Genomic DNA, 24,358 nt, shown 5'->3' on the forward strand with positions numbered 1-24,358 from the left:
TTCTCTCCCAACTCATCTATGTGTGTGGGGTGGTTTCTCCAGCAGAAAAAAACACTAATAAGCCTTATCTCTAGACATAATGATACAGCTTTTGAAGACCAGCCTGGTCCTGCTGCCATCTCCCCAAGCTTCATTCTTCCATGCCGCTGCTGCTATAATCTCTCACTTGTTCTTGCTGTCTGAAGGGCTGGCTTTGGACTTCCTTTCTTCTGCATCCCTGGACACTAAGAGTGGTCATGAGGAGCACCTGGGCTACATATGGAGCCCACTTTTGCCGGGAAGGAGAGCCATTCTCCAATGTTTGCTCAAGGTGGAGAGCCCAGCAGGGTCCTCATTGCTCATCCTGAGTGGTGGGAGGATGAGGAACACATGTGTAGATAGGGCAGGGATGCACAATGGGCTTCACTCCTATTTACTCAGCTGCAGAAACCACTTGAGCTTGCAAAGGGCACCCATAGAGTCAACACAAACTGCCTGCAGCAAGCAGCATGGTGGGTCAGCATCAGACCCCCACGAAGCCAGGCAGGGACCGTGGGGACACACAGTGGGTTTTGGAAGCTCACAGCAAAAGCAAAGCCCAGGATCCCCTGCACATCGGGAGGTAATGTAATAAGGAATGGCTTCCCTCAAACTTTTGCAAAGCATGGGGTATGGAGAGATATATATCCTTGGAAACACCCAGCCAAGGAATCTGGGGTATTTTAGCCCGGCGCAGATTCCTCATCTTCCCCAAACCCAACAGCCTACATGAATCAGGGCAGGAAAGCCTCGTACCCCATGCATCCTCCAGCATGGCCAGAAAGTTCCCATATTTTAGTAATGTTGGTTCCAAAGATTAATTGCCTCCAAAGGAGTTTGCAAATGAGGTCCTGTGCGGGAATACAGTGACTCTCTTATCACGGTGCCCGTAGGTGCAATCCCTGATCACGATGCGCCTGTGTGCCCATGCCCACACCTTGGTGCCCCGCTCGCTGCTGTGAGCCAGGGATAACTGCACTAAGTACGGAGTGTTATACTGATGGGAGAGACCTGCCGGTGGGATCAGCTAGGCAGGGAAATCTGAGTACAGAAGTGCTGGGATGGAGGCGCAGGGTGCAGAAGTGGAGGGGAAGGCATCTTTTGACTTTGCTATACACCTACTGGAGCCACCAGGCCACCAAGCTCAGCCTGCCCCACCAAAGGATTTGGGGACAAGAGCTACCCTTGCAAGGTGGACCTCTTCCTCCCCGGCAGCCCATGTGGGGCAGTCCTCACAGCCTCAGAACAAATCACTCGGACAAACTCTTCACTCCCTTAGGAAATCATCTGTGGTAGTCCACAACCCCAGGTCACTTGAGAGGCACCTCCAAAGGCCACGCTTGGCTCAGCGGATCGGGTCCTTCATGCAGGCTGGCCACAAAGAACATTGCCTTCTGGGTTGCCTGGAGCAGACACTGTGTTCCCATTCCAGGACTGATCCCAGATGTGAGATAGCATTACAAATACATCTCAAAACCCTCTTTTCCCCCAGCTGCCAAGTCCTCCACCCCCATCCCAGTCCCTCTTCTAGAAGGATGATTAACACATGTTGCAATAAAACTCATCAGTTACTGCTCTTTCCACCTCTCTCTGCTGCAGGTTCAGGTTCCCACACTCTGTTTTCTACCTCTCGGTTTGCAGAACTGTTGCAGGCAGAAAAATTACTCCCCACCCATCATATAACTACACTTTCCACCCCCAAAGTATTTTTGCAGATAGCAGCTCAGTCATTTTTTTTGTAATGTCCATCTGAGATGATTTGGTCTTGATTTGGCGCTTGGAAAACTGCAGCGCAACAGGGTAAAACGACTTTCTCCAAGGGTTTTTGACAGATTAATGGCAGCTGCAGCATCGGATCTCACACAGTCCTACCTCCTGATTGTGCATTCAGCTTTCTGCTGCAGTTTATTCTATTTAGGTCCGTTCTGTGTATTTTATCTCATCTAACACCCAGGATCAATGAGCTTTATGAAGCTAAGAATAAGCAGGGATTAATGCATTTCATATCTATCTCCAAGGTATCCCTCCAGGTCTTCTCCTAAGGGGTGAAATTCGGCATACTGTTTAGGTGTCCTCATGAGCCTTCCTCTACATACCCCCTTAGGATCAAAGTTAATTGGCAGCCCATTTTTTTGAGATAAAGAGCATCCCATGTGAAGGAGCCCCAACAAAGCATTTGGCTTTAAAACACGCTCCAGCATGAACCTGGTGTGATAGGGGAACAAGCTGGGCACAGGATGGAGCTCCCAACCCCGCGAGGTCTGAAGGCTCCTTGCGGCGTCCTTTTGTCCTCACGGCACTTTCTAGGTGCTTTCTCGGTGATGAAGCAAATGGAGCTTTTGTGTCCTCTGTAATAGCCTGAGAGTCCTGTAGAGTCTGAGCACTTTGCAGGCCACCTTTATGGGAGGAGAGCAGCTTTATCATTATGACACTAATGGAAAAACAAGACCTAATGACAGCTAAGCCTGCTCATTTCACTTACAGGGCTGTCAGTTTGGCTTATCCAGTTTTACCCTGCAGTGCCCTGCTCCTTCACGCCCCATACTTGTTAATTTGAATCACAAATTGCTGTGGAGCAAATCTAGTGATACCCTTGCTGGAGACCCCCCAGGAGCAGAGAAGAGGACAGGCCAGGTGCAGGTCTGGACACCTCCAGCTGGAGGTTGTCCAGGATGCACCTTTGCTGTCTCATGAGCACTGTGATTCCCAGCACGTGCGGATGGGTTCATCCACCACACATCGTCATGTTTTTCATTTGCATTTTTAGAGGAGCCAACATGGGGAAGATTCAAGTTTTCTTCCCCAACCCACAGGTTCAGGGAGGGATGAGTGTTGCGTAGGAAGGAGGACTGGGGAGTCTTGTTTCTCTGGCAGCGTCCATGCAGCGTTTGGGCTGAATGTTTCCTTTGTGGTTTGATCTGTGAAGGCTTGTGTCTAGCCCTTTGCTCTCGTGCCAGGGAGTCCCGGCACTTCCATCCTGGAGCTGTCTCGCTGAGACAAAGGGCATCAGTCTGCGCACAACTTCCCCAGCTCTCCCCTTACCCCTTCTGACAGTTTTGTGTTGGAGTGGAGCACGCTTAAGTGGGTCAACAAAGAGGTCGTTTTTCCCAGTGCAAAGTACCCTAATAAATTAACCAGTAAGAATTTTAATAATACATGAAAGCGGAGAGGTTTGCTGCTTTTGGAAAGGCTTTTCAGCTAGTGACGGGGTCAGCAGCTGGGTCGGTGACCGCAGGGATTCCAGTGGAGGGAGAAGTATCCGATGAGCGTATCCATGCCATAGGGCCAAAATAGAGATACCCCCATTTCAACCCACTGATATAAGTGTTGTTAACAGCTTTTCAACACACAGGAACAGGCAGCCAGAGGAGCTGCTGTGAGGTGGTGGTGCTGTGGAATTAGCACCCACCCTCCTGTCCACTCCTCTGAAGCCTGAAGCACATGGGCTTCAAGCTGGGCTTCCAGCTGGATTTCCAAAAAGATGAGGCTTCTGTGATCAGTCGGGGGGAACAGCAGACTACCTGAGCTGCGCCTGGCTGCAGCCACTTTTAATGGAATAATTTAAATTTAAGGAGAAAAGGCTAATCCACAGAGGTCACACTAAACAGTCCTGTTGATCCAGTAGCTTCTCGGCTGTTGTAAAGTGGTTCTCGGCACCTCAGCTGATTTATTCCCCTTTGGCTTCCTTGATTTTAAAGAAGTCTTTAAACGAGGCAATCTATTACCATGACCCCAGGTTATTTTTCTGCCCCATTCAGCCAGATTTGTGGGCATTCTTCAAGTCAGAGTCGGAACATTTGATGTTCTCACTGTGTTGTTGGTCGGGCAGGAAATAGGAATGACCAGAAACCCTGTAACTAGCATCCCAAATGTGCTTCTATCAGTTCTGATTTTTAGAAGACAATAGTGACATGCATATTCATTAGGAGTAGGTTATCTTTGAACAGGCCATCTTCTCATCTGTTTGACCTTCTCATCTATGTTGGCTAAACCATACTACTGTTTATCAAGTGACTTATTATACACTTGAGTTCCCAAAGCCAAATAGAGTATTTGTGCTCAGGAATATCTTCCCCAGGCTTTGCTTGCTGGCAAAAGGCAAAGGCTGGGGCAGATATGTGGTTAATAAAGTGCCTCAGCGCTATGTTGACTGCTGTTCCTGAAGGCCGTGATGGACTCTGCCAATGCACAGTTGTACGCTATCATAGCATCCATGAGACACTAGCCATCTGCCTTTGAGGTACTACCTTTTGGACAAAGTCTCTTTCTTCCTGTGAGGAAGCCCAGGACTTTCCTTGCTGTCTTCCAAATTCTGGGTGGATGGTCTCTGGACACTGCCCCTCCTAAAGGCTTCTGCCCCGACCAAAATTCTTGATGGCTACTTCCACTTGGTTTTCGGAGTGGGTTCTATCACTGAAGGACCACGGAGAAATTTAAAAGTCTGGTATTTGAGGAAGAGGTGAGCAAAGCAATGTGCAAAGTTCCTGCAGGGAAGCTCATGGAGGTCCTGGAAGCAACAGTCTTCTCGCATTTCCACCAAAGTGTGGGAAAAGAAGACAATGGCTTTCCAGATACAGGGAGAAAGGGATTAGGTTAATTCTGAATAAGGGAGTTACTTCCAATACAGAAGGCAGAAGAAATGTTCCAAAAGGACTCCCTAGGCAGCAAAAAGTCGATGCCCAGCATCAATCTGGTGATGATTGGGCCAAATGATGGATCTCATGGTTCTGTTAATGACAGGTCAGCTATAGGGTGGTGCAGGTAGCCCATAGACGCCAGAGCATGTGGCAAGTGAATTAAAACATGATAGATCCCAGAAAAATGTCACCCTCAAATGTGGCTTTTCTTTGTGCCATTTTTCAGGGGTTAATACTAGGTCTCAGCATTTTTCTAAGTGAAGCAGATCAGATGGCTCCTGCGGGGTTGAGCTGCCAGTGACTCAAAGGGTAATGAAACGGTAAATGTTGAAGACAAATTCATCAGACAGGGCAGTCTGGATCACTTGGCAAGCAAAACCAATTTGAAAAAAATATGTTAGAAGACAGCTCAATGCAAAATTGCATATCAAAGGAGAAGAAATTAAGATTGTTCCTATGGAAAGGGGCAGTACATCACCAAATGCAGGGTTTCCTGGGTTTACTAGAAAGAAACTGCACAAGCAACTACTGACATGAGTTGAGGCTGAAGCAGAAACAGCTACTGTGATCTTTGATGTCTAAATGAAGGGGTAGAAGATGCATTTATTTCTCTTTATGTACAACAATGGCAAAACATATTAGAGTGGCTGCTAATGTCGATGCTGAAGAGGAGGAGAGGGAACATGAAAATATTGCAGTAATAGTATTTAGCACAGAAAATACTTAGGCTGGCAGCTGGTTAGATTTTTGGAAGAGCTGAGAGGTTGGAGTAGACAGATGATTGTGATATTTCCTCCCCGTGAAGGTGCTAAGGACGCTCCAGCCTAGTAGAAAAGGGCATCACAAGAGCCCTTTGCAAGATGCCAAAGCCACAAAGTGACAGATTGGAAGCAACCCCCTCCTTGCTTTTTCTTTCTGGAGATGGTGGCTGAATATGAGGACAAATGAGCAGTTACTGGGGTCCATATGGGCATAAACATGCATTTAATTAAGAGCCTGTGATATAGAAGAAATCAGTTTATGATCATAAGTTCATTGAATAATTCAGGTTGGAAGGGACCTCAGGAGACCCAGACTGCCTGAATCTGTGATTCACACAAGTAAAGGGAGAACCTGGAGAAAATTTCCTTCTGTAGGCACAGAGTTGAGGGACTGGAAGTGCTATGAGGACTCAATACAGACCCCAACCAGCCGCTGTCACTGACACATGTTTTGGCTATTGGAGACATCTGGAGGGATGTACCTCACTGTGGCAGGCTCGAAAACAGAAATCTGTGTATTTTAGCTGGCCACGCTCAACCCAGCTGTGCAGCAAGTGATATTTGGGCCCTTGTGTTGTGCAGATCTGGGCTTGTCCCCATGTACACCCTGAATTATCCTCCGCTGCCCTCTAGCCCATGAGCCAAACTGCCTGAGCATGGTGCCTGCCAGGAGAGACGCGGCTGGGGCTGTGAGCTCGGCATGGCTGATGGAGAGCCTTGGGGAGTGTCTGGATGTGCATGTGCCTTCTTGTGTCTCCTGGAAACCCCTAAATCCCTCAGCAGGTTTCAGAAGGGCCTGACGGCAGGATGAGATAATTAGGTCTCTATGAGTTTCATCTAAAAGGGTGAGCTGGTAGAGGAGAGAAAGCCTCTTTTAACTAAGGAAGGGCTTTCGCATGAGCTTACACATTATGAAGCACCAGGGAATCCACTCATTAGGGTGCCCTTTTAAGCTGCAGGAATGAACCCCAGGCCACAAAATCAAGCAAGCCACGAGAAATGAGCCCATGGATAAGTGAGTGCCATTGGTGCTGGTCTCCATGGAGCTGTCTTTCTTGTGGGGGCTTTCAACTATATTTCTTACTTTTGCCCACATTTGGTGTGTTTGGCCTCATAGCCTCCTGCCTTTCTGTCTTGCCAAAATGCTAACCACACCCACATTTCCTGGAGCAAAGCCAGGGCAGCATGTGAAGCCGTGATGGTTGGGCTCTGCCACGAGGGTTGATGTGGACAATGCTGCCTCCCTTGCTCCTTCCAAGGCTGGTACATTTGAACATCCGTAGAAGGTCAAACTCAAGTCCATCTGTGCTGAATGTTGCACAGTGGTCAGTAAGCAAGCATCGAGGGAAGACTCCCTCCTCCTCCTCATATTTTCCCTGTTGTCAGCAGTTCTCAGCGCAGACTGCCTTTGCTGCACGTGATACCACCCAGTAACCTTTGGGGGATTTTGTTCAGTCTCCATTTAGGGCCAGCTAAACTTCAAGCCACCAGAACATCCCTCAGCAAAGAGTCCCATGGGTCATTTCTTTGTTGCCCAGAGGAAAGTCTCCTTTTGTGTGCTCCTGTTACCTTCCTGTGATGCCCCATCGTTCTTGTATTAGGCGAGAGTGAGTATGTCATCTCCACCACCTTCTCCCCACTGTTGATGGATTCCTCAGCATCTCTCCTATCCCACCTCTTCTCCAGACTGAGAATTCTTGTCTCAATAGTTCCTTGCAGAGAAGCTGTTCCAGATCTTTGATCATCCTTGTTGCCCCCTTTGTGCCAGCAACTGTGATGCTGGCCACGTCACTCAGCTAGTTACCATCAGATGCAAAGGGTTGTCCAGGAGACGGAGAGTTCAATATGAGCCAAATCAGGCCAATTCCTCCATTTGTGCATGGTTTACAGATGCAACAGGATTGCTTCTCACCCCACTTCATCTAAAATATCCTCTAATACTTCTTGTGTGCACTTACATGTTTGTGTTGTTTTCCCCCTGGGATGGCCACAGGAGGAGCACCGAGCCACCAAGGTGGGCACATATCTCTGGGTACAATTGCCCCTGACCTGTTCATGAGGTATTTGCTTGCTCTTTGGACTAAAAGTGTTCCCATTTCCTTCTCTCATCCACCTCACAGGCCCCCTAAAAAGACTCCAGCTCTCCTGTAAAGCCCATACTGAAATGTATGGTTTGTGTCAAGTCCCAAGAATCCACTGTTGTCACTGTTGCCTTTGCAAAAGGCCTGGGTTTGGCTCAAGCTCCAGCAACTTTGCTCACATTTGAATAATCTTAACCTGTTCACAAAAAAACTTGGGTTTAATTGAAGATAATCTAAATGGGACACAAAGTCTACCATTTGTCACAGTCAAAAGGGAGCACCTTGCCTCCACATGAGCAGATCAGTAGCTTGAAGGTGTTGACCCTCCCTCCTGCCTCCTGTATTTTGGGAGGCAAAAGGTGCCTTCTGGGTCTGATACCAGCTGGAGGACATCGTGGTGATCCAGCCCCATAGTGGCCCTATATATGCGTCCCCACCAGAGTCAGAGCACACTTGGACAGGGATAAATGGCTTTATTTCCTCCGAAAGGGAATCCATCTGGGTGCACCAAAGCCACTTAAATATCCGAACCAACACCTAGAGGCGAGCATATTTTTTTGTGTTAAAACTGATTATTGCTGTGAGCAAACAGCTCATGCAGACACATGCAAGTTGACCACAGCTAGACATAAACTAGACATAAAAAGGGGAAATTGCCTCAAGGAAAGGACCTTAGAGGCAGTGTGAGTTTAACCAAGGGGTCAAGGGAGTGATTTCATAGAATCATAGAATCATGGAATAGTTTGGGTTGGAAGGGACTTTTCAAGGCCATCTAGTCCAACCCCCCTGCTATGAGCAGGGACATCTTCAACTAAAACAGGTTGCTCAGAGCCCCATCCAACCTGACTTGGGATGTTTCCAGGGATGGGCCATCTACCACATCTCTGGGCAACCTGGGCCAGTGGTTCAGCACCCTCATTTGTTGGCTTGGGAACTAAAAGGCAAGGTAAGGACCTCACCATCACCGCAGATTTGAGTAGCCCTGGCTGGGTTAACTCTCTTCTTTCATTCCTCGCCTGCCTTTTCTCTTCCAGTCTGGCATCTCTGAGGTAATGATGTTTCTCACAGCACGTGGCACAAAGCAGCCCAGATTTTGGACAATGTCTCATGCTGGGGCTACCACAGTAATGTTTCTGTGACAAAAAAGCTACGGCAGGGAAAGATGAAGGTCCAAATTTTGTAAAGGCATGAGGATGTCCAATTACTGTGGTATTCACAAGAATGTGGTGCTATTTTCCAGAGGGTTTGTGGAAATGTGTTGGGGAGGGTAAAAAAAAGAGATTTGAGGGAGTGCATTTCACCAAAGCAAACCTAAGCTCTACAAAACCTTGTACGACTGGCCCCTTGTGCCATTTTCTGTATGTCAGGTGGAATTTTTGGCAGTTGAGTGAAACACCCCTTGCTCCACTCCCGGCCAATGTCCCAGTGGTGCAACTGTCTTTCCCTCAGAAAAGGAGTTGGGCACCACAATGCTCAAGAAGTGCAGTTTTGTCACATCATTTCAATCTTGCAGAGGTTAGTCCAGCTGGAGATGGTTATACATTGAGACAACGGGACAGCACATTAAAGTGGCTGAAAATTAACAAGCTTTGGAGTTTTTCTAAAATTATAAGTCATCCTTGGAAAGGCAAGCCTATCCCAAATATCCTGCTACAAGCCAGAGAAACCAGAAGACCAGTCCTTTAGATGATGGGAGAAATTTCCTGACACTTTACGATCATCTTCAGCTCCACGGTACCTCCAGCTCACCATCTCAAACTAAACAGGGGATGGTGATTTTTGCCTGTTAAGCTCAGAAGAGGTTCAGTATCACCTTGTAAGAGCCTTCTTCTGCAGCCGTTAAGCAAAGGAAGCAGCATGCCAAGGGAAGTGAGAAGTGTCCTGACATACCTCTTGTTCCTGTTGCGCACCTCTACGTCCATCTGTATTTCCATCCACCTTTGCCTGAGAGATTGAGGGCAAAGCAGTTTAATTATGGGATTCACTCCTAGAGCTGACACAGATGCCTGTCTCCAAATGATTGAAACTAAGCCTCAAATTGGCTTTTTCACATTCTTTTCTTGGTTAAAAAGCATTGTTTTAAATTGGCTTTGCTTTGAAACACAAGCAGCATTCAAGGTTTGGAAAGGGTTCACAGAATCACAGAATCACAGAATCACAGAATCACAAAATCACAGAATGGTGGGGGTTGGAAGGGACCTCTGAAGATCACCTGGTCCAACCCCCCTCCAAAGCAGGATCACCCAGGGCAGGTTGCACAGGAACGCGTCCAGTCGAGTTTGGAAGGTCTCCAGAGAAGGAGACTCCACAACCTCTCTGGGCAGCCTGTTCCAGGGCTCTGTCACCCTCTCAGTAAAGAAGTTTTTCTTCACACTGAGGTGGAACTTTCCGTGCTGCATTTGTGCCCATTGCCCCTCATCCAGTCACTGGGCACTACTGAAAAGAGCGTGGCTCCATCCTCCTGACAGCCACTCTGCAGATACTGGTAGACATTGATAAGTTCCCCTCTCAGCCTTCTCTTCTCCAGACTGAACAGCCCCAGGTCTCTCAGCCTTTCTCACACGAGAGATGTTCCAGTCCCTTAATCATCCTCGTAGCCCTCCGTTGGACTCTCCAAAATTTCCCTGTCTCTCTTGAACTGGGGAGCCCAGAACTGGACACAATACTCCAGGTGAGGCCTCACCAGGGTAGGAAACCTGTTTCTTATAGCATCCCTTTCCCCATCACTCTTTGGGACACACGGATGCTCTGAGGGACAAAAAAAAGGCCCCAAATGCAATGCCCTGCCTGGAAACTATCTCACAGCCAAGCCCAAGCCTGGTGAAAGCAAACCTTGTCCTCAATGAGCATCCCCCTGGATGTCGCAGAGGGTGGCAAGAGGTGGCATGGGGTGGAAGAGCAGCCACAGCCTCCAGGAGAAAGCAAAGGGGAGATGCGCAGCCATGTGTTTTTTCCTGTGAAGCCCATCACTGGGCACTCATGGGGTGAAGCATCCCTGCAACGAGTTTTGTGTGGGCAGAGACTGGTGTACGTTCACCGAGGAAGTCTGGGGCAGGATCCGTGGCCCCTGCCAGCATGGTGTGTGGCGTCTTTGGGGCACATCCCTATTCTTGGGGTAGCGTTTGCAGTAGCCCAAAGCTCAGGGTGAGGGAAAGGAAACCACTGACAGTGCTGTGGGATTTATTTTGCTTTTGCAGAGGCCAGAAAGCTAGAAAAACTCAGTTATCAAAGCGCTGTGCTTGAAGTCATTTGTTCATGTCGCATTCCCATGTCCAGCCCTGCTTGTGTAATGGCCGGGAAAGCTCTTATCAGGGCCTGATACCAAAGTCTCAGGAGGGAAAAAAAATCTCTGAGCAGTTTGCTTTTTCTTCCAGAAATCCAAAGTTGAAAAAGCAAAATAAACTCCACTCTTGCTGTTGGCGTGCTCGCGTGGCGCAGGCTGACTTACCCCGGCTCTTGCTCACCTCCGTAGGGTTGAGTGTAATCAACAGTGGTGGCTGCGTTTTGCAAACGGACTCGAGAAGCACCAGTCTCGATGTGCATCATATAAAATAAATATAACTATATCTCATAATATGTATGATAAAGATAATATCACATAATAAGCTGCTGGTGTTGTCACAGCCCTTTGTCCATGCCAGCCTCCAAAGAGGCGGCGAGGTGGACCTCACCCAATTTTAAGCCAACCCACACTGTGCCGGCACCGGTGATGATGAGGGACAAGGACAACGCAGCTTCGTGCGCGGCTCATCGCTCACGTGGCAGAGCCACATGCTTGCGCCCAGCGAGGCGATGCGCCCGTGCCATCGCCTCACAGCTTGCCCCAGAGTCGAGTCAGGATGCAGCCAGGGAAGATGCCAGGAAGCACCCCTGCGACCGGCATTGCTGAAAACAAAGCACCTCGAGGACAAGGACGAAAAATCCCGTTAGTGGCCCTGGCTTCTGGATCAGACCCAGACTAAACAGTCGGCTGGAGACGCGCTGCAGTCCCGTCGGGGCCCCAGGGGCATCGCCTGCAGCGCGGCTTTCGTAGGACGTGGTCCCTTTCGCCATGCTGTTTTTCTGGGGCTGGCCAAGGGGGGCTTGGGGCGCAGGCGATGGTGGTGTCATCTCACCCCTTCGCCGGGTGTCCTGCGGGTCCCTGGGGAGCCACCGGGTCTGCCCATCCCCACACAGGGACACTCACCTGCCTGCACCTCCTTCAGCTGCTGCTCTGGTTCCCCGCAAAGGGTGTGCGGGGGGAGAGATACCGGCTGGGAATAACAGACTGGAATACAAAATGGGGCTGAACAGCAGGAAACACTTCCAGATTACAAAATCTGTGGCAGAGCGGCAGGGACGCGGTGGAGGCCCCGCACGTGGAGGGTTCACAGCCAGCCCCGGGGCGGGAGCTTGGCTCTGGCTCGCTCCTTTGATCCCCGCGCTTTCCCAGCACCTTCCTGCTTGCGAAGGCACCTTGCAGCTTTCTGCAGAAGGAATTACCCAGAAAAGGCTGTTTTACTCAAGGAGAGTGAAAAAAATGCTGATGCTGCCCTTTCTCATGCAAAATGGAGGAGATGGGTGCACAGCAGGGGGCTGTGCCTGTCCCTCATCAGGGCTCGGGGTCTGAGCGGTCTCATCAGGTCTCTGCAGGACAAGCTCAACCATCCTCGCTGGGAGCTGAATCTAATTATGGAAAAGTAATTTAGATTTGGAGATAACTGAGGTCAGAAGGGACCTTCAGAGGTCTGCGGACCAACCTCCTGCTCAAAGCAGGGCCAGCCTGAGGTTAGGGCTAACTCTGGAGGTAAATCACATTGTGCCTGGTCTTGTCCAGGCAGGCTTTTAATATCTCCGAGGATGGACATCACCCCATCTGGGGTTTTTTTATCCTACCGCTCATTGTCAAGCCTTTTCCTTACATCTAATGGGACCTTCCCATTCCCTCTCATGCTGTCCTCATGCATCTCCCAGTAGAGTTTGGCTCCTACACCCCCCAGGTAGGAGCACTCCTGGCCCGCCTCAGGGTTTCCCCTGTGTCCTTCTTTTTCAGATGGTCACAGCTTGTCTGGGGGTGTAAGTACAGCCTCACTACTCGGTATTTTGTTTTTCCACCCCATCCTTAATCAGGCGCTCCAGCATCCCAGCAGAAATGCGGTCAGCGCCCTCACATCCCCGAGAGACATCTTTATTTTCCTAAGATTGACCATGAAGCACTGAGCTACTGAAATCTTTCCAACTGGAGAACTCCCGTAAAGTAAATACGGAGGGAAATGTTTTCCACATTGTGTCACTGCTTTGTCGCCCGTTGTGTTTGCAGAGCGTGGCGGTGGGGAGCGGGTCCTCCAGCTCACAGCAGAGTCACTTTAGCTCTGAGCCATCCCAACCTCTTCCTTCCCTGGTAACAAACCTCTGATGGCAGGAGCTGGTTTTGAAGCTTACAGGTTTTTAAATGATCCTGCCAATAGGTTTTAGTCCGTGCTTGAGCCTCACATCCTTAAAACCCAGTCTCAGCCAGCCACGAACGATGCTCGGGGCGGAAGGTCTCACGCCGGCCGCGCTGCTCTGGCGTGGATTTCACGCGTAGCAATTCAGCGTGTGCTCTGAAGCCTAATTACACCTCTGACTTTGGGAAAAAAAACATCCCAGGAGGGAAGATCGGTTTGACAGCCCAAGATACACACCAGGTTGGGGGTTTTTTGCATCACCGTTACCCAGCGAGCCGAGGAAGAGCTGCCTTGTACCCCGGCAAGGTTTCCTGTGCCCTACAGCGTCTCGCTGCTGCAGCGCGGCGTTATTAACGCTGCCAATCAAGCCTCCCCCAAAGCGATGCCGCTAACGAACTCACCGTGAACTCGGCCACAGTAGACGCGTGATTAGCGGGGGTCAGTCTCCATCCCTTTGAAGGGTGAGAGGAGCGGCGTGCCTGGCATCGTGTCGAAAGGTGCTGTGAGCGGGCAGGGGGCAAGGAGAAGGTGCTTGGAGAGCTGGGGGGGGGTCTGGAAGGGCAGGGGGGAGCTCAGGGAGTTTCTGTTTGCTCTTGGGCTCGGGGGCATCGGGGCTTTGTGGGGGCAATCAGCCAGCAGAACCGTTACCGAGCAGACACGGGGGGGCTTCCTCGTTGCTTGCAAATCTTCCTCCAAGCTGCATTTCCTTTGAGTTAGCGCTAGCACAGGGAGGGGAGAGGCCTTCTTGCATGAATAATAAAACCAGCATCCTTCTGTCCATCAGATGAGATAAAAAGCCCCCAGGGACACAGAGGAAGACAACATTATTATACAGGTCACCGATAGCTTATTCTACATTCCTCCTGTATGGGGCTTCACTCGCCGATGCTGGTAGCACCGGCTGCAGTAGGGGACCATGTCCCTTGTGCAGGGCTGCCAGGATGGGGTGGCCAGGGCAGGGTCAGCCCCAGTGCGGGGTAACACAGTCCAATGGCTACAGTCAACGTCATCGTTTCACATGGCAAAAACAATAACACCACTGAGCGAGCCAAGCCGCCTGAAACATGCTCTCAGGATACCCTCATCGTCTCTATCCCCCTTTCCCAGGAATGATCTTGCCAGGATGGCAAAAGTGGTGACAGCCAGGAGAGGACAGCAAGGGGACACGGTGCTTGGAAAGAGCAGTGAGACCTTTCCAGGCGTCATGGTCCTTCTCACGTGCTCCTGGAGTGCGAGCTCCTCTCTGCCACACCAGATGTGCCAGGAGCCAGAGGGCAAACATGCTTGATGGGCTGAAAGACCACTCTGCACTGCAGAGTTAAAACTGGGGGCACGTGGGTGTAGGACAGGCCCAGGGCTTTCCATGGGCATGGGGGCATCCCCACCAGTGGCTGGTGGCCACGAGGCAATGGCAGGAGCCATCCTGCACCAAGGGCTTCTCTGGCTCTGGGGAAATCTGGGACACCAGCGCCTGCTTGCCCCACTGTGGGGTTTCCTGCTCGAATTGCTCAGTCCCTGACTTCATCTCGGTGTGAGAAATTTGTCCGATGTCATGGCTAGGTCGCTCATCCCGCCTGCCAGCTCAGATTAGATCCTGTGATTTGTGTCAGATTAGATTTTGGAAGGTTTATTTCACACTGGTGGTGCACTGCGCTTACAGGGACAAAGGCGGCAGCAGGGGGGGAGAAGGAGCAGGGCAGAGAGATTTCCTCGGAAATATATATTTATTCCTCTCTTTTCTCCTCTCCTCTCCTCTCCTCTCCTCTCCTCTCCTCTCCTCTCCTCTCCTCTCCTCTCCTCTCCTCTCCTCTCCTCTTCTCGTCTCTCCTCTCCTCTTCTCGTCTCTCCTCTCCTCCTATCCCTATGTACACTATAAGGGTGTGGTGGTAAAATTATTAATTAAGATTTGAGAGGTCTGGCTCAGAAGGTTATCCTAATAGAAAGAGCATTCCTTTCAACTAAAAGCTGACAGCCTCTGTTTCCAACTCCTCACTTCTGAGCTAAGACAACACTGGGTGGGCCACTCCTATAGAGCCCACCAAGAGCCATGTCTCCGTATACCACTATATTTAGTGTTTGATTTCTTCTTAGGATTGCGACAGTTAGCAAGCTCCCCAGGGATAGATACCTGGCTTTGCTATAATTGAACATATTTTTTTCCTCACCTCTTTTCTTTTTTTCTGAAACAATGTATAGGCTGGGTCTCTGCAATCCCTTGGCAGAGAACTGGGGAGCAGAAGGGAAGATGCTGTCCAAATGTCCTCTCACCATGATCATAGTTAATAAAGCTCCTGTCTGACCTGTCCTTAATTGCACCTGGGTTATTACACACTTGGAGTCTCCAGATTCTCCAACAAGGGACAGTCTGAGCCCTCTGCACTGATGCCACCAGCTCTGCCACAGCATTGCACCATCCGGGCAGCCACAGGGAACATGAGGGACCTCACTCATGGTGTGGGCAGAATATCTCCCATGACGGTACCTCAGTTGCTCAAGAGCAGCCACCTCTCCAGTTGGGCTCTCCTGTTTTCTCACCCAGCAAAGGTGATGGGAAGGGTCCCAGCGATGCCCTGAGCCCCCCAGAGCATCCCCACTGACTGCACGCAGCCAATGAACCCAGCAGCACTGCCTCGTCTCTGCCAACCCAACTCTCCAACCCATAAAACAATTCCAGGTAGCATCCAGCTGGAAAGGGGTCAGTTTTGGAACCTTTAACTTGCCATGGCACTGTTGAGGTGGGAAGCAATCAAGCAGCAGTTGCAGTTCTTGGTATACTGGCAGCATGATGGGCACTTTTTTTAACAAACAAGTCTTTAAAAGAAGTACTTGCCAAGTGCCAAAATATTTCTCAATGCTATTAAGAGCCTTTAGCAGCTGTAATTTAACTGTGAAGCGACCTGATGCAGGCAAAGGACCACACAGCTGGAAATTTGTGCCGCAAAGGCACCATTTTATGGCTGTTAAGCTGTTGGCCTCTCTACGTTGTAAAGCTGTTAAACAAACACAGCCCTTGGCTCACACCATGTGTCGGTGAGGCACGGTGCAGGAGCAGGCTGACAGCAACAAGAGTTTTAAAGGAGCCAGGAAGAAATAGAAATAAGGAGAGAAGGAAAATTCAGGTGGAGAAGGAGATGCACGTTGGCCATCACAGCCTCGTGGGAGAAGGTGGGCTTGGAAAAAAAGAGTGTGTAGGTTCACGTGGGGTTGCATCCTCCTCTGGTTTGGCATGGGCTGCGATTGCCACGCACATATGGATCCTGTGCATCCTACTGCTGTCGCAGCTGGTGGTCAGTAGTCCCTTAAATCACCCTCTTGTAGGAAGGTGATATTCTAGGGAAGCCTAATCAGGGAAGATTTGGATGATATTGATAGATCTGAATGGAGAAATAGGTGTCCCAGGAGGATGGGCCACGTGCTGCGGGCTGCGTTTCCTTTGCCACATATGCTAGGTGTTGAAGCAAGCTCCGTTAGTGCCACGAGGTGCTCCAAGAGCAGCCCCAGCCTGGCAAGCACAAGCTGAGCCCTTTCCCTAACGAAGACATAGCAAATCCATGGGGAAGAACTGAAATACACTTGCTGAGCTCAGTACTCAAAAATTCAAAGAAATGGGGAAAATCACAAAAATAAGAAGGTTTCTGGCTATTTATTATTTTATTCCATTCTCTTCTAATGGTCAGTGCTTATTCTTCTGGCTCAGAAGCTGACCTTAGGAGGCAGGAAGAGTTGATCCTGCTGCGGGGACATGCGGTCGGAGATGCATCCAGCTGTGCTGCCTGCAGCTGCCTGCCCAGGACAGGCAAGTCCAGAGGCTGCTGCCATGAGCTGTTTTTCTGGGTCAGAAGCAGTTTTATATGAACACCAGTGACTGTTTATCATCAGGAGGGCACCAGGAGAGGTGGACAGGGTGGTCATCCAGGACTGGTGGGGCTGTTGCCCTGTCCAAGGGTCACACCCTCCAACGATACTCCAGCTCCTGAAGCTTCCCAAGAAATTTTGTCCTGGCAAGAGCCGTTCTTTTGCAACGAACTTAAGTTAGGACTTACCCAATACCACCAGCCTGCATGTGTTATACTGTTTTCTCTGCCAAATACTGACTGCGTGGGGCTTTCCATTGCTTCCAGACAGACCAAAGAGAACTAGAGAAGTTGTGGCTCTCACATTGGTGATAAAAAAGGAAGCTGTGGTAGCATTGTTGGCCTTGCTTGCAGCATTTCCTCCTATTTTTTCCATGAAAGCTCTAAATTCTGGAGTCTAGTTTCTGTACTGTCTGGGTTTTTTAATGCAACTTCTCAGCCATGAAGGGATGCTGCAAAGCTTGGCTCCGAACGGTTAGAAAGCAATGAGCCAAGCAGCAAGAACTGGTGTTGGATGGGTCTTCATTCAGGTGGTGGTTCGTGTGGTTGCACAACTTGATCTTCTTTCAGACCCCCTCACTGTATGCCCATGTCTTAGTCCTGCCAAGTGGCTGCAGAGAAATGGCTCAGTGTTAATAGGAAGAAGCTAATGGGACATTTTCCACCTAGAGCTAGAAAAAATGTTCATGAGTTTGTTTCTCAGTGATTCAGGTGATCCATTTTGAGGAGATGGACTAGGAAATCATTGCTGATGCCTGGTTAAATTGTTTTTTTCCCTCCCTGATGGACACAACTCCACTGTCTACAGTTTTTTTCATCTAAAAGCAGCCGTTTTGATGAGATGTGGGTGAGCATCTCGTGGATGAAACTAAAATCTGCCAGCCTTGCATGTCCTCTTGCTAAGCAATTTGCTGCTCCATTGCATTTGGAAGATTGCACTGAAGTTGCTTTCCTGGCACCAGGAGCCGGTTTGAGAATTAGTGCAAAACTAATTTAGTTACAAATCTCAAAGACACCAACAAAAGGTATTTTTAAGCCTTTGAGAAGTACTGTGCAAATCAGACCGTTCAGAGAAAACATTGCAGGGATTTCTTACCCTTATTTCAGCCACCACATTCTCCAAGGTTGTGGGATCCTGGTGTAATTGGCTGGCTGAGATCTAGCACGTGCCCATCACCAATATGCAAAGCCTCACAGGGCTGTGGACACCTCCTGGGGAGCATCATGGACGTGCCAGCACACAGCTCGCCTTGCTGCCTCTCTTGGGTTACTAAAGAGGTTTGTGACTGTTGGCTCCTCCTTCTTAGGAACATCATGTGCTTCCTCATGACCCAACCTCTAATAATCATATGGACCCCAAAACTGGTGATTTTAAAAAAAAAAAAAAAGTAAATTTCATTAAAAAACAAATGTCCACGGCCAGGGCAGGATGGCGGGGGTCACACCCCCTCCCTTGGCATCCTTTGGTGCAAACCAAGGTCTGTGTCGGGTAATGCAGGAGCGCTGGTAATAACCCACATCACCTTCCTTATCCACCTGGGCTTTATCCAGCCCGTGTTGTTCGTGCACCTCTCAAACCTTCACTGCCTTCAAAGGCAGCCTGAACAAACTCAGATGTTTTAAGGACTATGCTTAGATGTAGTCCTTCCCTTCCATACAGCATGGGAGCTGAGCCCTCTGCAAGGCAGCAGAGCTCTGCAACGGGGAGCATTTCAAGGTAGCCCCTCAGCCCGCGCATCCCTCCCGCAGGCACCAGGATGCTCATGCAGAGCCCACCCAAAAAAAAACCCTCCAGCCCACGGGATGGAGAGTTACACCTGCACGATTCTCTGTGTAATATATGTCGTAGCATTTAGCACTTTATCGCTGTGGCTAGTCCCCCTCCTGTGGGCTCCCACCTGCATTGGGCGTGGGGAGAGCAGAGGGGCCACAGCTCCCAGCCGGGGCTGACGGCTGACATTTATTTTGCCAGTTTGCTTCAAACGCTGTAACCCCCGGCGTCTGTTCCCCGGGTGGTTTGGCCAGGGGCCACCATCGGCACTGCTCGGAAGAATCGATGATAACCTTTTCCTTTGCTAAAGGAGTTTCCTGCGTACCAGAGAGCAGAAGATGCTGAAAAACAAATGAAGCTTGGATTCTCCACGGCTCTCCCTGGCATTATTCTGGATATTTAAAAAAACAAACCAGTTCCCCGTTGGTTTTAGTAGCCTTTCTATCCTGGCATTTAAACAGAGACGGGATTGGCGTGGTCGGTATCTGCAGACGCACGCTGTGATGCTCTCAGGGGTATCTCTGAAGGGCAGGATACCCAGGGCACTGTGTCCGAAGCACCTGAGCTCCTCTGAGCTGCTGGAAGGCGTTTCGGCACTGCGATTGCCGGTAATGCTGCTGTGCAGATTCTCTCACATCAACGGCCAAAGGGTATTTGGTTCCTGAGAGTGTGGCTGGGCTGTAGGGTAGGAGCAAGGTTGCTCTGAGCCTCAAGACTAGCACTTCTTGGGGTCATCTTAAGCTACAATGGTATTTCGATATTTAATTCTCCTGATAACCAGTGGGATTTGAGTGTTGAACTGATGAACTGAGCTGAGTCTGTGCACCTCTTGCAGGTGTCCTGTACAGCATCCCAGAGCATCCTGGGGCAGAGAGGTGTCATGTCCATCTGTGTCACCCTGTGTCTGGCAGTGGTTTCTTGGCCCTCATGACTTGAGCGATGGGGTTCATGCTTCCTCTCTCCTTGGTTTCAGGCATGGAAGAAACGCTGGTTCGTGCTGCGCAGCGGTCGGATGAGTGGCGACCCCGACGTCCTGGAGTACTACAAAAATGACCACTCCAAGAAACCATTGCGTGTGATCAACCTCAATTTCTGTGAGCAAGTGGACGCAGGCCTGACCTTCAACAAGAAGGAGCTGCAAGATAGCTACATCTTCGACATCAAGACCAGTGACAGGACCTTCTACCTGGTGGCTGAGACCGAGGACGACATGAACAAGTGGGTTCGCAGCATCTGCCAGATCTGTGGCTTCAACCAGTCCGAGGAGAGCACAGGTACCGTGAGAGCTGTGTCTGTGGCCAAGAGCATCTCCTGTCCTGTACTACCAACAGGGCCCAACTCCTTTTTCAGATCAGACCTGTGGGAGGGGGGTGCAGCCCACCACAAGGCTCAGAGGGCTGGAGTGGTAAATGGATGGACATGTTGGAAACCTCCACAAGTGTTTCCTACCTTTGACATCTGAAGCAGAGCAAGCTTTGCCCCTGTGAGCCACCTAATTAATTTTTTCCCCCATGACTGTAGAACTTTGAGTCTCTTACAAGGAGTTGGTGGAGTTTGGGGACTTTTTTAGCTGTAGCCTTTGTCCTCATCCATCACTGAAGTCCCCTTGAGGGTTATAGGATCATAGAATGGTTTGTGTTGGAAGTGACCTTAAAGATCACCTAGTTCCAACCCTCTTGCCATGTGCAGGGACACCTTCTGCTGGACCAGGTTGCTCATGGGAGCCAGCAGTGAAAATTCCCCTCATTCAGAGGTTTCAATCCCTTGGTGGGGTGGGGGAGATGCTTTACTGGGACCATGACCCTCCCCACTGTGGCTGCCCCACTGCCGACAGGATCTCTTCTGAAGGGCAGACTCATCCCTCCCATCTGCATCCCCGTCTCCTCCTGGGACCCCCTGGGAAAGCACTGGGAGGGGAGAGGAAAACGCCAGGTGGGTCCGCGCAGCAGCAGGACCTGTTCCACCAGTCGTGCTCCACTGTCCAAACCTGGCTGCGCTTTGGGAAGCCACTGCGGTGAGCACCGGTGAGCTGCCTCCACTTCCCTGGCACCACGAGGGCTCATAAATCCTGAGTGAGATGGGATGGGAATGAGCATGGGGACTAGCACTGCGGTCACCTGCCGGTCCCATTACCCCCGGTAGCACCTCTGGGCATCTTTGCTTTATCTCACCCATGGTCCAGTCTCATCCAAGGGACCCCAGTCCCATGCTCTATCTGCGTGAAACTCCTCATAACAACGTCCAGCTTGAATCTGTTTTGGTCCCTCGTGGAGCAGCTGCCATCCACGGGAGCTGAAACCCTGCCAAGAGCTCGGCAGGCAGGACAGCAAACAAAGCATCGCCGCAGCGCGGATGCAATGTTCACCGACTGACGCATGAAACGGGACGTCACCTTGGCAATGGGTGTACAAGTGGTCGAAAGGATCCTTGATAATGCCGCCAGCACGATCTTGCAGGGAAAGGTCAGGCTAAATAAATTACATCCCATTCCGATGTCAGCAGCGCAGTCCTCGAGGTTCAGCAAAATCATTCAGGCCCCTTTTTTAAGAGCTGTTTTGTTGCGGGATTTTCCATTTTGCGTGCGTTCAGCTGGGGGAACTGTTTTTCTTCCCATTTAGTAAAATGAGCTTTCAGCCCAGCAGCAGCGGGATCGATACTGGACTTCAGTGAAATATAAATCTGGGCAGCAAAAGGAAAAACAATCTCCCGCTTGCAAGTACATCTGTCCCGAAGGGCACATAGGGCTCGTCAGGCTGCAGAGATCCGAGCACTATTCCCTGCAGGATCACAGAGTGACATCAGCAAAAGAGGAACAAAAATCCCTATTTGTAACAAAATCACAGCTCGTTAATGCTGTAGGGAAAGTACCCACTTGAAACACTACCCGGCTGCCAAAGCATGATTTTCTGAGTCAGCTGAGAAAAAGCCTGTGATGGCGAATGCAGCAGATGTGTCCAGATGCTGCAGAAGGGAGGGAGCATGAATTATTCAGGGCTGGTGCTTCTCTGCGGTGCTCACCAAAGGGGTGACCCCACACTCACCTTTCCTTCGCTATCGCTGCTACGTAATGGCAAATAAATCATAGATTTCCCAAAGTAGATAACGTGTGTTTGAAGGACCCACGGCCCGAGGCTGGGCAGAGAGGTTGTGAGATCTTTGCAGCGTGATGTGTATTGGAAGACTTGTCCGTCTTAGGGTCCATAAGCCCATAACCCATCCTTCCTGATGGGTCAGCTGGAGGAAGAAGCAAAACCGTTGTAGCAATAGTTGTAACTGCCGTGCTCCCTTGTCATCACCTCCTTGAAGCCATGGGTTGATGGGTGGGAGAGGATGAGGGGCTTGCATGAGAATAAGCTGGTTCCTGGGTAAAAACAGAGCTTGGGACCTCTTGTATTTCTTTCTTAGACCTTCACCCCCTCTTTCTTGAGCCTCTTTGTGCCTTGTTGTAGCCTCTGCCTTGGAGAGTGGATGAGTCAGTAATTGGGTGCACCAAAAAGGGGACAAAAGCATAACCATCGTGGGCAGGAATAGCTCCATGCTAATTGTAGCAGTTAATTAACTAAATCTCCCCCTCCCAACAGACAGGCAGTGTGGCAGAACGAGATCAGAAACTGCCGGGGAAGCCTCTGTGCACATTTTTCTGGTTGCTCTTGTTCCTGGGTGCGTGACTTCTTTATGCTGACCCGAAAGCCTTGCTGGGTCCAGCCCCAAAGCCCGGCTGTTCCCGGCTGGGTTATACTCGCATCCCGGCCAGGGAAGTGCTCCGTCACCAGCAAAGGTGCTTGCTACAGCTGCCATCACAGGCTGAAGTACCTCCTGCTTGAAAGGCTACCCCGCGTCAGCTGAGCTCCAGCCACTGGTCATGGCTTTGCTTTGAACCCACCGGTGGTGGAGGAAATACTCATTAGCTTTTGAGGCAGTTTGGGTAAAAGCCTGTTTCGCCAGCTCCCCACAACAGTAGGGAAAAGACTGGGTTTTGATTGTTTTTTAGCCCGATGTAGTGAGCAAACAGGCAACCCAAAAGCAGTTGCATGTGGTGACGCAAACTGTCTGCAAGCGCTCTGCCCCGGCATGGGACCGTGCTTGGGTGCTGCCCACGCTCCCAAGAGGCAAAAAAATAAAAGGCCAAACGAATTTATACCCTTTGATGCTTCATTCTGTTTGCAGCTCGATGGGAGGATGTAAATTTTCTGTCACTTGGTTTTCACATTAGTCCTTCGTGTCCTGTCTAGACTGAGGGACTCCAAGGATTACGGTGCAGGACGGAGTTTAGGGCGGTTTAATGTTGTGCTACAGTTAGATGCTGGTTTAGCTGATCGCCAGCTGCGTTACACATCTGGTTCGTCGAAAGGAAGCTCGTTTCAGCCTCAGGAACCTAAACGTCAGTGAAGTGGCGGGTACCTCCGGCTGCCCCGGCGCGAAAAGAACTGCAGAGCAGTGCGATTGCGTCTGCTGGGAGAAGGGAAATTAAACTGACTTTATTGTGTTTACCCAGACTGCGGTGAAGCTTTTTGTTTCTGTTAACACCTCTTTACTTTGAGAGCTAATTACTGCTTTTAACAAGGGGAGCCTGACAGGATCCCGGCTCCTCCACGGGTCCGGGGAAGCCAGCAGGGCTTGAGCAAAGTAGATTTGCTCCTGGATCAGTTCTGCTTTTACACTGCAATCTGCACTGGTGCCACCTCAGCCGGCTCGGGTACGATGCGGCGAGACCTGCCGGGGAGCCTGAGCCACGGCCGCAGGAGAAACGCAGGCGTGTGGGTATTTCAAACCATCTGCACTTTCCCTGCCCTAGTGGGCAGGCAGCCAGGGCTCAGCTGTGAACTGGATTTTCTCATATGCTTTGTTTGTCGGAGTTAAAAAAAATACCAAGTCCCACTAAACATATCTTGTGTGCCATTAACCCTTTCTGGAGCTGATGCTTCAGCCAAAACCTCACCTGCTCCCATTCCCGACATGACAGAGGCGCCGCTACGGCAGCGTGTAATTTAATTTCTCATGAACCAATGTGTGTCCTTGCAGGAGTCCTGTGCACGGGTTATTTCTTTCAGAGGGTCGATACCTTTATTAACTCTGTCCCAACTTACTGTGCCAGCCCTAGCACCTCGCTGGAGCTCCTCTTTCACCTTCGCCTTGGGGCAGGGCCTGTCTCAGGGGCTCGGATTCGTGGGTGCTGAGCAAACACCCAGGGAGGTTTAAGAGCTTATTCATCCTCTGCATTAATGCCCCGGCGCTAGAGGTTCAGCCCAGCCGTGGAAGCAGGGAAGGGAACATTTGTGGATGAGTAAATGTCCTTGCTCCGAGCTGAAGGCTCCCACTGCTCAGAGGGTGAGCAGGGCGTGGGAAAGGGATGGCGCTGGGCTCCTGCCCCGATGGGTCGTGTCTGGCAGCGGTGGCCTCTTCCCACCCAGCCCAGGCACGTTGTCTTCTTTTTTTTTTTTCATCTGGGGCTTTTTTTCTTTTATTTATTTCTCCGCTTTCTGCCAGGGTGCTGTGCTAGGGCAGTCCGGGGCTCCAGCTCACTCCTCGCTCCATCTCCAAGGCTCGGCGCTGCTGTCGCGGCTGGGATCGATCCCCAGGAATCCCAAGGCTTTTACTGTCTCGCCAAACACAAGTCGGGGCTGAGCATTAATGTTTAATGGAGAGCTGAGTGTCTCTCCTTCCTCCTTCAACTCAGCTGCGCTCACTCCAGCAGAGTTTGCCGGATCAGCCCCTGGACACCAGTCACTTTCTGCTCACATTGATGGGAGTTCCTACACCCCACGTGCATGGTCTCCAATAAGGGTCTCTTTGGCTCGATGCTGCCCCCG

At 50.4% G+C, this 24,358-nt stretch overlaps 1 protein-coding gene across 1 annotated transcript in view; it reads left to right on the forward strand.

Annotated features, from left to right (window-relative positions):
• Window positions 1-19,521: 19,521 nt before the first annotated feature.
• The window catches only part of GAB2 (GRB2 associated binding protein 2), a gene marked incomplete at its 3' end in the record, with an annotated part of 40,894 nt that continues 36,057 nt past the window's right edge, over window positions 19,522-24,358 (forward strand). Inside the window, exon 1 of the mRNA XM_082012199.1 lies at window positions 19,522-19,822. Coding sequence (XP_081868325.1) covers window positions 19,561-19,822 — 262 coding nt within the window. The 5' untranslated portion in view covers window positions 19,522-19,560. The remainder of the gene's footprint in view (window positions 19,823-24,358) is intronic.

This window comes from Phaethon aethereus (genome assembly GCF_964289735.1).
Source record: "Phaethon aethereus genome assembly, chromosome: 1".
NCBI lineage: Eukaryota > Metazoa > Chordata > Aves > Phaethontiformes > Phaethontidae > Phaethon > Phaethon aethereus.